The sequence below is a fragment of the Drosophila guanche genome, unplaced genomic scaffold (genome assembly GCF_900245975.1).
Source record: "Drosophila guanche unplaced genomic scaffold, DGUA_6, whole genome shotgun sequence".
Classification (NCBI taxonomy): domain Eukaryota; kingdom Metazoa; phylum Arthropoda; class Insecta; order Diptera; family Drosophilidae; genus Drosophila; species Drosophila guanche.
Window position 1 is genome coordinate 10,235,070 of NW_022995743.1, and position 10,652 is coordinate 10,245,721.

Consider the following 10,652-nt stretch of genomic DNA (forward strand, 5'->3'; position numbering starts at 1 on the left):
TCGTTTTACCTTTTCTTTCTCTCCACTCTCCCCACTCTCTCTCCCTCGCTGGTCGATCGGCAAGAGTGTTGACCTCTCACAGCAGCCTCATCATCGTAGCCATCATTAGCATTGCCCTTTTGCAAAAACTCTCCCACTCTCACTCTCACTCTCACTCTTCATATCTCACTCTCTATCGAATGCTGCTCTCGCGCCGTGCTTTGCCTCTCCTCTGGTTGTGCTGCTCCACTTTCGTTGGAACTGGGAGAAAATCCGAATGGCCCTAAGCCGCCGCCTATTAGTGGGCTGGCTGCCGAAAATCGTTAATAATCATCGAAATTCCAGATCCAGTTTTAGTTTCGGTGTAATCCAGCTCTTGGCCCAGGGCCGGTGGGCCAGTGTGGTTGTTAACCGTTAGTTATGCAGCGTTCGTTCATGTTTATGTATATGTATGGTTTATGCATGCTTATGCAGATACGATACGAACTTCCTATTGGCAATTCCTTATTGTTGGATGTGTCTGGCACTTGCATAACGGATTGGCCAAGCCAAGGGTCTGCCTGCCTGCCTGCCCGCCTGGAGGTTGCTGCTGGTCGTCGTTTGTCATTAACCCATTGATGTCCATTGCCATGCCGTACCGTACCGTGCCGGAAATTAACCCGATAACATTGTTTACTCAGGGGCTTTACTCGCTGGAGCGAAAGCATTTCTCCCTTCCCTCTTCCTCTCGCACAACAAACTCACACACAATAACAGGTTTTGTTCTATTTATGGTTTATTGGGTTAGGTCATTGTCTGCCACTTCTTCTATAGAGCGTTGAGAGCCCCTCAGACTCCCTCCCTCCACCGCCATTCGCCCGTTATTGGGTTAAGCTTCGCCTGCAGCGGATCTCCAGCGCCAGCATCAGAAAAATATCTTGTCATGCTCGGGGGCGCTGCAACACTGGCGAAACAGCAAGAAAAAAGTACCGTAAGCTCATCATCTCGCTCTTACATCAGCGGAGAGGCGAGGTCATGGCCAGTGGCCGCATTGGACGCCCTGCGTCTCTTTCGCTATCCCTTCCCTGGGCATTGTTTTGCTTTTGCCGCTGATTAGCTACAGTTTTCATTAGCATCGAGCGGTGGGGAGTGGAGTGCGGGCGGGGGGAGCAGCAATTTTCATCGGAAACGGGGCCATATGGCAATTTTGATTACGAACACCCGTCGACAGTTGATTAACATGCCTCATCTTCCATCTTTCATCTTCCCATTCCCATTCATATTGCCAAATCAATTAAAAGACATTAAAATTCAGTCAAATTTGTAAACAAAAGCGTGGCATGGAATGGTACCTCAATGTTTGGATGGCTGCTTACATAAGGGACGGGACCAGTAGTAGTGCCACCAGAGCGACGCCAACGCAACCAGCTGTTGCCAATCAAATCAAGGTAATGATAATCATCATAATGATGTTGCTGATGGGATATGTTCGACTGGGATTCGGATCGGAGTCTGTGTCTCTTTCTGTGGCATTCGAAAATGCATTTCATTAACAGGAAAGCTGGCGTGCAACATTCGATGGGGATTACATCTTCGGGCAAACCACCAACCGAGCCGAGGGCCACGATGCTCATAATGATGATGATGACGACGGGTCTCTGGGCAACCGGTTGGCGGTCGCACATTAACATTAAATGCAACAAAGACGCATCTTCCCCGTATTGCATAATGGTCCCACCAGGTCGGACCGCTTTGCCGCGCATCTTCATGCGGAAGCAAAGTCATTCTCAAGGCGGCCAAAAACAAAAAGGAAATTACACACAGACACAGAAAGCAGCCAGTCTCTTGGTTTCCCCAAAAAAACCAGTTGCATCTAACCAGTCGCAAAAGGGGGCGTCGCGACGTTGTCGGGAGTGGTGGCACGTTGTGGTTGCCGTGGCCGTTGCCGTTGCAGCTGCGCAGACCTTTGCACAAGTTCAATGGTGACAGGAAGTGGGAATACGATTGGGATTGGAGATGGATGAGACTGCAGACTACGGGGCAATGTTAATCCATGGGGATGCACTTTCTATGCCTTCGCAAGGTAAACTTCAAGCCGAAATCTACAGCCCCAAAGAATAGAAAACCTTAAGCAGCCTTTTGGTTTTCCAAAAATTGGTAGGACAAAGGTCCTTTGCGACGGGAAATGGTACTGAGATTGGAATAAGGATTGAATAGGCGATGAGTAGATGAGACCTGAGTAGCTGGGCCAAGAAACAGTGGAAATTACGCACAGGCATGGAGAGCGGTCAGTGTTTTGGTTTTCCATACATCCAGTTACATCTAAGAAACCGCAAAAGGGCTTAGGTAGTGGTGGGAAATGAATTGCAATTGCAGTTGCAACTGCGCAGACATTTGGAAAAGGAAATGGTACTGAGATTGAAATTAGGATTAAATTATTTACAGATCTATGAGTGCAGATAGGTGTTGAGCAGAGGAGACCACAGACTGCTGGGCCAATTATTTACCAATCATTAGTCCCCAAGCGTCCAAAAACAAAGGAAATTACCCATAGGCATAGAAAGCGGCCAGACTTTTGGTGTCTCCCAAAATCGCTTTCATCTTAGTAACCGCAAGACCCCCCTTGTGGTGGCACGTTGCAGTGCACTTGCTCAGCCCTTTGCACAAGTTCAATGGTGACGGGAAGTGGGAATGCGATTGGGATTGCAGATGCGAAATGGGCAGACTGCTGTTGGGGTTTCTCTCCATGGGGATGGATGTAGCATCATATGGGGCACGCTTTCTGTCCCCATGCGAATTCAATGCGAGGCGGACAATGAGGAAAAGAATGCGGCACAAGGTAAACTGAAACTGACAACAGGCCGAAACGAAAAACGAATAAAAAGAATAGGCCAAAGGAGGAGGATAAAGGCAGATGCAGCCATTGCTCTACATATTTAATTAGTTTCCGTTTCCGTTCATATTCGTAATCCGCAGTTGGCATTGTTAACCCTCCCCCCCATGGATATCCTCCAATTACAATGGTCCGTCCTCATATCGCCATTCCGCCTGCCACCACCACCCACCCAATCCAGCGCGAGAGGACAATTTGTCTGTGCTCCCTAGCCCTGTCCCTGTGCCGCCTCGCCTCGGCGTGTTTTTGCCTGTGGAAAACGGTTGCGTAACTTATGGCAAGTCATCAGTCGAAAGTTTGTCCGGCGGCTGGGGAGGGAAGTGCCTCCCATTTTCGATTTGTTTATCATTTATTTAAATGCCGCTGGCCTTAGGGTCGGGTCCAGGGCACAAGTCTTGGCCGCCATTACGCTGCTTCGATCCACATTTTATCGGCCCAGACATACATAGGAGCAGGACCCAGACCCGTGCTAAACCAAGGGCACACACAATGAGCAATGCTATTTAATTATGTTGATGAGCACTGGCCGAGCAGGAGCCCCCAAAAAGGAAAAGGCAACACGCACAAAGAGCAAATTCCTTCTTCTCCTTCTATTGAATCTCCTCCAATCTTTAGCTCCTGCACAGTGGGTGTCGTCGGAGCGAGAGTGAACAATAGACTCAGGAGAAGACACTCTCAGGCAACACTCTGATGACTTGGCCACTGTGCCGCATGTTTTGCTGAGCTGGCGTGCAGGTGTCGCTGTCAGAGTGTCAGAGGAGGTGGAGGTGGAGGAGGTAGAAGCCGTTTGGCCCTGCCTTCGCCTTTGGCCCTCTTTTCGTATGCATGCCCTCGTATAGTATCCAGATTTGATGGCTCGTCCCACCTTCCCTGCCCACCTCAAGCATAACATTTATGTGGCCGGTGGGGATGTGTAGATTGTGAATTTTGGGGGTGGGTAGCAACTGGGCTTGGGTGGTGGAGTGGAGTGAAGGCATAGAAAACTATCAATGGCTGGGAGTTTCATATTTCAGACTTACCTTTTTCATCATTGGCCCCGGCTTGATCATCACTCATCTTGACTGATTGTCGTCGTTTTGGTTGCTCTGTGGCTCTGGCGGTTGTTGTTGCTGCTGCTGATGCTGTTGTCTTCTGTGTCCTATATGCTATTTATATATCCTATATCCTCAGCGCAGCTGCATGTCTCTCTTCCTCTCAAAGCTCTTCTTTCACTCGATAACGGATGTATTGTATGTATGTATGTAGTACCAAACATGCATACATACACACATATGTATGTATATCTTCTCACTATCTCACTCTCACTTTTCATGCATGCGGATCGCTTCGTTTACCGTTAATATTGTCACCGTTCCCTTTGTTAACCATTTTGTTATTTCTCCTATGATTGTTGTTGCTCTTACAGATTCAGTTTTGGATTTTGTTGTGGCTGTTGTTGTAGTGCTTATCACGCTTGTGCTTTTCATGATGCTACTACTATTGCTATAGTATGCAAATCTTATGACTACGACAGTTTCCAATAATGGCATTTGGCATCGCTGCTGCGACTGCTGCTGCTGCCACTGCTGCTGCCTAAATCCAATCCACTCCTTTGCTCCTACCCAGCGCTCTCCTCCCTTCCGGCAATCTGAGCGAGCCAAGCGGTGGTGGTGCTTCTTCTACTTCTACTGTAAGCTTTTGCTGGCTTTTGTGCTGATTATTGCTTTACATTTTGTGATGCGTCTGTTTGCGAAAAAAAAGGAGAGAAGTAGACGTTAGAGAATTTGGAGAAATGTGCTGGTGGATAGATTTGTACTTATGTAATGTCCCCATCCCATCCCATCTCAAATCAAACCAAAGCAACTGGAAGAGTAAAAGTAAATTAAATGTATTATGCGTAATTATGCGTAACGGAAAAGATAAACGCACACCCACGAAGGTGGGACGGAAACGGCGGAGAGAGACAGAGAGATGCTGAGACTGCGAGCTGATGATTGAGACGAGGGCCTGAGACGAGGCGGACGCTTTAAGACTTAAAGCTTTAAAAGATAAAGTTAATTAACATTATGGGCGTCAAGCAGCACACGCACAAGCACACACACACAGCCTGGCATCCCTTCATATGTATGTATGCACGGTGTGTACTACTTACTCGATGCTCGCACAAAGTAAGATACAAGAATTGATAAATGGGCGCACAACCGAAAGCAATGAGGTTGCGTGGCGTAGTGTGCGAATTTCTGGGCTCTGGTGGTTGCGGGGGGTGAGGTTGCGTAAATGAGGACATGCTTGGAAGCTGCTCATTGCTCAGTGCACAGTGCTTTGTGTCTGTCGGCGGCTGTTCTTCTTGATGTGCCTCCTGCTGCCATTGTTGCTGTTGCTGTAGGCCTTCTTCCTGTTGTGTTTTACAAACTTCTTGACACGTCTGAGCACGCTGCGAGCGCCACTGACGGACGGGCAAAAATGGAAAAACGTTAGAAGAAGGCGCCCATAAAATATTCAATATCAAGTTTGCCCCCTGCTCCTACACTCTAACACCACTCTACCACCTTTCTCCTGTGATGGCAGGCAGTTGATGTTTGCTGGCGGAAATTTGCTGGGGGCGGTGTCGTGAGGGTGAGGCTAGGGGTGCGTTGGGCCAGAAGCCATTAGGCTTCCGAGATGCCATAGGAGATCTCCGACCTACAATCCTCACCTGCATCCCTGTTTACTTAGCACACACAAATCGTCAAAAATATTTTTATTACAACAATAAGAGAAGAGAAGAGCGAAGAATGCCTACAAAGGCATTAAACAATGTGTTGTTGCCTTACAATTTTACGAGGGGGTCGGGGACTGGTCGGAAAGGGGGCCTGCCCTGCCCCAAGGGGCAAGTACTAGGGGGTTCTGTTGTTGTTTCCGTGCTGCTGTTTTTTTGGGCGTGACCAGCGGTTGGTTTTAAAGTTGCCCCATAAAAGGGGAAACAGTCGAGTTCTCTCTGCCACGTCGGCCCCCAAAGTTGTGCTACAAATTTGGTTGTGCCCCACACTGACCGTGCTTCTGCCACATGCTACAGCCAGCTACTACTACTACTACATCTCTTTGTTTGCTCTCGCACGAAAGCGAACGAAAAGTATGGCCGCCTAGTTAAGTGCACATCAAGAGCTAATTTATGGCACAATCCTCGTGCCACACCATTTTATGCCGCACACAATGCCACACCACCACATGAGCTGTGGTTGTTGTGGGTTGCACAAACACTCAACCAGAAGCATTCCTTCTTTATCCCCTCTCACTTTCTCTGTGACTTCGTCTTTCTCTTTAGCATTTGTTCGATTTTACCTTTAAAAATGTTCCTTAAATTGTTGTTTACTTTCAGTTTGATTCAATTGTTGTTTCCGTTTTGGTGTTTTGTGTTGTGTTGCTGTCGATGTGTTATAAATGATGATGTTGCCACTTTATGTAATCGTTGAACGTGAGTGCAGTATTTCTATTTTTGTACACGCGTTTTATTCGGCTGCATGACACACACCACACAAACAAACAAACAGCGAAAGTCCCGCAAAAGGAGTTTCGTTTCATGCGTTTCTCACACGTTTTGCATTTCACTTTCACACAAATACACTCACACTCGCACTCGCACTGGCACTATGCCTATTGTTGTTGTTGCTGTGTTTTATTTGATTTTATTTTACATTAATTACATTTTTATTTAGCAAACAATGTTGGAGCGGGCGGGGCTGAGAGCGGGGGCAACCACAAAAACAAAAGCAAAACCAAAAGTAAAAACTTTAGGCACGCACATTGTTTGACACACATACACTCTCGCTCGCTCGCTCGCACACAGTCTTCGCCCTGAGAAGTGTTATTACAATTTACTGTTGATTTCTTTTGCGAGAGAGAGCGAGCGTCACAGTTGGCTCTGCACAAGTTCTATTAAATACACAGTACGGCAGTCCAGCTCTCCGTTCACCTGCGCTCCTCGGACTGTGTTACCTCCTATTGAATATACCTTGGCTCTGCATGAGCGCGTGTGTGTATGTGTGTGCGAAAGCGTGCGAAAGAGCGCGAAAATGTAGGTTAGTTTCCGTTGTATCCCCTCCACTCCTCTCCGCACTCCTCACTTCACACTCCTCCTTTCCTGCGCTGTCCTACAGCAGCAGCAGCAACAACAACGGCAATATCATGCAGCACATTTCACTCTATTTTTGGGCGCTGAAGAATTTTTCTTTGCGCTGCACTTGTGCGTGTGTAACAGTATTTGCCAGCATGTACATCCACGTGTGCATGTGGCTCTGTGTGTGTGCAAGTTTGAGGCTTCCTTTTAAACATTCTTTTTCCTCCTCCTCCTCCTCCGTCCTTTCTTTTTATACAAAAATTCCTTGGGCTTTCATTTAGTTTCTTTTCAATGGGTATGCGTGTGTGTTTGTGTGTGTGTGTGAGTGTGAGTGGCAGTTGAGGAATACCGTACGTTCTAAAGGACGCGTGCTTTTACTCTAAGGTTCGTCGTGTGACTGAGCTGTAAAACGGGTTTTCCATGCCGTTTGACGTAATCTGCAGAGCAACCGCGATGCAGAGCGATGAAACAGCAACAGTAACAACAGCAACACTGGGAGCCAATGAAAATTCCCCCCCATGCCCCCAATGCCCAAAACGGACAGCCAGGGAAATTTTCTCCCACGCTCTCTCTCTCTCTCTCTCTCTCGTTCGCTCACTGTAACTAAAATGTCAGCAAGCGAAAGCGAAACGAGTCCTTTTTCTTTTCCGCTCCCTCTTCTCTCTCTCTCTCTGTATATCTTGGAGGCCTGCCGGCATAAACAAATGCCATGCCACATGCTATGCTCAGGCAGAACTTCCCCCTATTCTGCTGCTGCTGCGGCCACTGCTGCACCGCGGGCCAAATATTCAGGCCCCCCTTCTCCTGCCGCCGCCGCCGCCGCCAAGCCCTAAGAAAATGTCAAAATGATTAAGCTTGAATATGGGCCACTGGCTAACAAAGCCAGTAGGAGGCAATGCTGCCCCTTCCACTGCTGCAGCTGCCACTGTTCATCTGTCTCTATGGAAAGTGGGCTCGGGGAATAGGTCTGGTCAGTAATTCAATTCGATTTCTGTATCTTAAGGCGAATGCGGCGTATACGCAATGCCACAATGGCTCGTCTACGTAATATTTGTTCGGAGTGATCTAAAGATCAAGCTCAGAGCGTTCTCTTTCATAACCGGCACTCGACTCGCAACCCTGGTCAAACTGATAAGCGACTACAGTGAGCATTCAACTAACTAAACAATGCTAACAAGTAGTACAACCTTCCCTTAAATACATCTAAATCCAATATAAGTATTAGGCAAATATCCATACTAAAAGTCAGAATTTGGTTTCCAGTTAACCCAATCGATAGGGCACTGTATGATTCAACAGAATCCAAGCCGTTCACAGCACTCACTGTTCAGTGCTCAGTGCTCGTCGCAGTTCCATTCGATTCGGAAGAAACAGCGCAAAAAGCAGAGTGAGCAAAGCACTGAGCATCTAAGAGTGATAAGCTTATCAGAGCGGAAGCCAACATGGGGCTCTCCACGAAGAACCTTCGACTGATCCTGGTCATGGTAGTGGCCCTGATTCCGACCTTGGCAAACTGTAGCTTCAATAAAGCCACCTCCAATCACTCGGCCAACTATGAGCAGTCCACACGGGAGATTTTGGCGACAGCCACCGAGCGGATGCAAAATATTTGGAACATGAAGCAGAGGATTTTCCTCCAGCTTACATCCAAGGGAAAATCGCCGCTGGGCGGACAGGCTCCCACCAAGCAGGAGGTCGAAAATGAGACATATCATCTGATGTACGAGCTGGCGGCAAATCTGAGCGTGGTGCCCGTCAATCAGTTGGAAGATCCGCTGCTGCGACGTCGCGTCCAGCGGCTGGCCAAACTGCAGCTGCTGGGACTGCGGCCACGGGATTACGAGCAGGCCAAGGATCTGTTGCGTTCCATGAGGAACTTTGTGAGTGGCCCGCTTGTTTGCATCTCCGAGGACTGTACCACGCGTCGCCCCCTGGCCATGTATCCGCACATCGTGAACAAGAACATGCGGGCCAAGCACTACGAGGATCTGGTTCTCAACTGGTTCAGCTGGCGTCGAGCCATCAACGACAAGGACACTGCCAAGTCCACGTTCATTGACTACGTGCGGCTGCTCAGGATTGCGGCCACCTACAATGGGCATGTAACGCCTTCGCGGACATGGTACCTCAACTACGACACGGAGAACTTCCAGGCCGAGATGGAGGCAGTTGTGTGGGAGATAATGCCGCTCTACCGCGAGCTGCACGCCTACCTGCGGCACGAGGTGCAGGTAACCTACCCCAAGGCGGACACGAAGAGCGATGGCGCTATTGTGGCACCGGTTATGGATCAGATTCTGTCCCAGGACTGGTATCCGCACCAGTTCTTCCGCACTCCTCACCCCAGCAGACAGCACCAGCTGCCGTCCGTCCATCGACGGCTGGAGGAAGTTCTCGTCACGCCTGTGAAGATCAACAAGAAGGCCGCCGAATTCTTTGAGTCGCTGGGCCTCAACCACATGTCCGAGTGAGTACAAACTGCAAACGTCTAGGATCTCTTCGATATTTTGAACCCTCTTCAGTGGCTTCTATGACCGCTACTCTCGGCGTATGAACGATGACGAGGGAGGGCCGGACTGCAAGTCGCAAGTCTACTACTTCCCACCGAACGTGGCTCTGCGCTACTGCCCCAAGTTGGACTACAAGAAGATGATGCAGATCCATGGAACGATGGCCGAGCTGCAGTACAACATTTACAAGCGGGACCTGCCCTTTGGCCTGGACACCGAACCGTGCCCAGGCTTCGGAGGTGCTCTTGCCGAGACTGTGGTCCTTGCCTCGGGCACCGCTCGGCACCTGCACCGACTGCACATTTTGCTGAACGACAGCCTCTCGGAGGAGCAGTCCCTCAATCGGCTGTTCCGCATGGGGGTGCACACTCTGGTGGCTGTGCCGCAGTACTTCATCAACGACAAGTTCCTGGTGGACGTGATGGATGGACGGATCGGGGTGAAGGAGTACAACTGCGCCTACTGGCGCCTACAGGACAAATACGCCGGCGTACAGCCTCCGGCTCTGCATTCATCGAAAGATTTTGATCCGGACTTTAAGTTCTATCGAGGCATGAACCCCGAAACCTCCAACACCAAGTAAGCGTTCACCAGCGTCCCTAAATGAACTCAACTAACCTTTTAATGCCTTGCGGTTGCAGGAAATTTCTGTCTGAGATCTTGGGCTTTCAGTTCTATCGCTCCTTCTGCTTGGTCAGCGGCCAGTACAAGCCCGGAGATCCAAAGTTCCCTTTGCACAATTGCGATTTCTACGACAGCAAGGAGGCGGGCGATATGATGCGTGAGATGATGAAGCTGGGCGCCACACGTCATTGGCGCGATGTCATGGAGATTGCCACTGGGGAGCGTAAGTTGAGTGGTCGCGGCATTCTCGAGTACTTTGCGCCGCTCTTCACGTGGCTGAAGGAGCGCAACAAGCAGCTGGACATCGAGCCGGGCTGGGATGCTGACGAGTGTGAGTATCTGCGGCGTGTGTGATGTTTGAATTATCCTATTTATTATTCCTTTTAACTTACATGTTTAGTATGCCGAAAGGAGTAATGGCCGCACCCCAGAATGGGGTCTACATACAACCTACATATATCCCTAACGTATTCTATTAATCTCCCAGTTGGTGTATCAATTAAACTGTTGGAACACTTCACACACAAATATAATTCTTAGAGGTTTCGATGCCGTTCGCTGATCTATTAACATAGCCCTAGTTGTTCTTTTG

The 10,652-nt window shown here is 49.0% G+C and overlaps 2 protein-coding genes and 1 long non-coding RNA gene across 8 annotated transcripts in view; 1 reads left to right on the plus strand and 2 right to left on the minus strand.

Moving 5' to 3' along the window:
• The window catches only part of LOC117582441 (sodium channel protein 60E), a 29,451-nt gene extending 25,544 nt beyond the window's left edge, over nt 1-3,907 (minus strand). For all 5 annotated transcript variants that reach the window (XR_004573718.1, XM_034270183.1, XM_034270152.1 and 2 more), the window contains exon 1: nt 3,871-3,907. Coding sequence is in view for 4 of the 5 variants with exons in the window: in XM_034270183.1 (XP_034126074.1) it covers nt 3,871-3,907 (37 nt within the window). In the remaining variant the exon portion in view is untranslated. The remainder of the gene's footprint in view (nt 1-3,870) is intronic.
• Nucleotides 3,908-4,012: 105 nt separating this feature from the next.
• Nucleotides 4,013-7,346, minus strand: LOC117582559. Of its 2 annotated transcripts, none has more exons than XR_004573727.1 (5): nt 7,281-7,346; nt 6,822-6,826; nt 6,152-6,326; nt 4,105-4,573; nt 4,013-4,062 (listed from the first exon to the last, which is right to left on the minus strand). It is a non-coding gene; the product is annotated as an uncharacterized LOC117582559 (long non-coding RNA). The 2 variants fall into 2 exon arrangements; XR_004573728.1 differs by having other exon boundaries at nt 7,276-7,317.
• Nucleotides 7,347-8,267: 921 nt separating this feature from the next.
• On the plus strand, nt 8,268-10,593 carry LOC117582507 (angiotensin-converting enzyme). Its single transcript, XM_034270300.1, has 4 exons — nt 8,268-9,393; nt 9,449-10,015; nt 10,078-10,391; nt 10,461-10,593. Exons 1-4 carry the CDS (start codon nt 8,369-8,371, stop codon nt 10,475-10,477), a joined length of 1,923 nt encoding a protein of 640 aa, XP_034126191.1. The 5' UTR covers nt 8,268-8,368; the 3' UTR covers nt 10,478-10,593.
• The last annotated feature ends 59 nt before the right edge of the window (nt 10,594-10,652 follow it).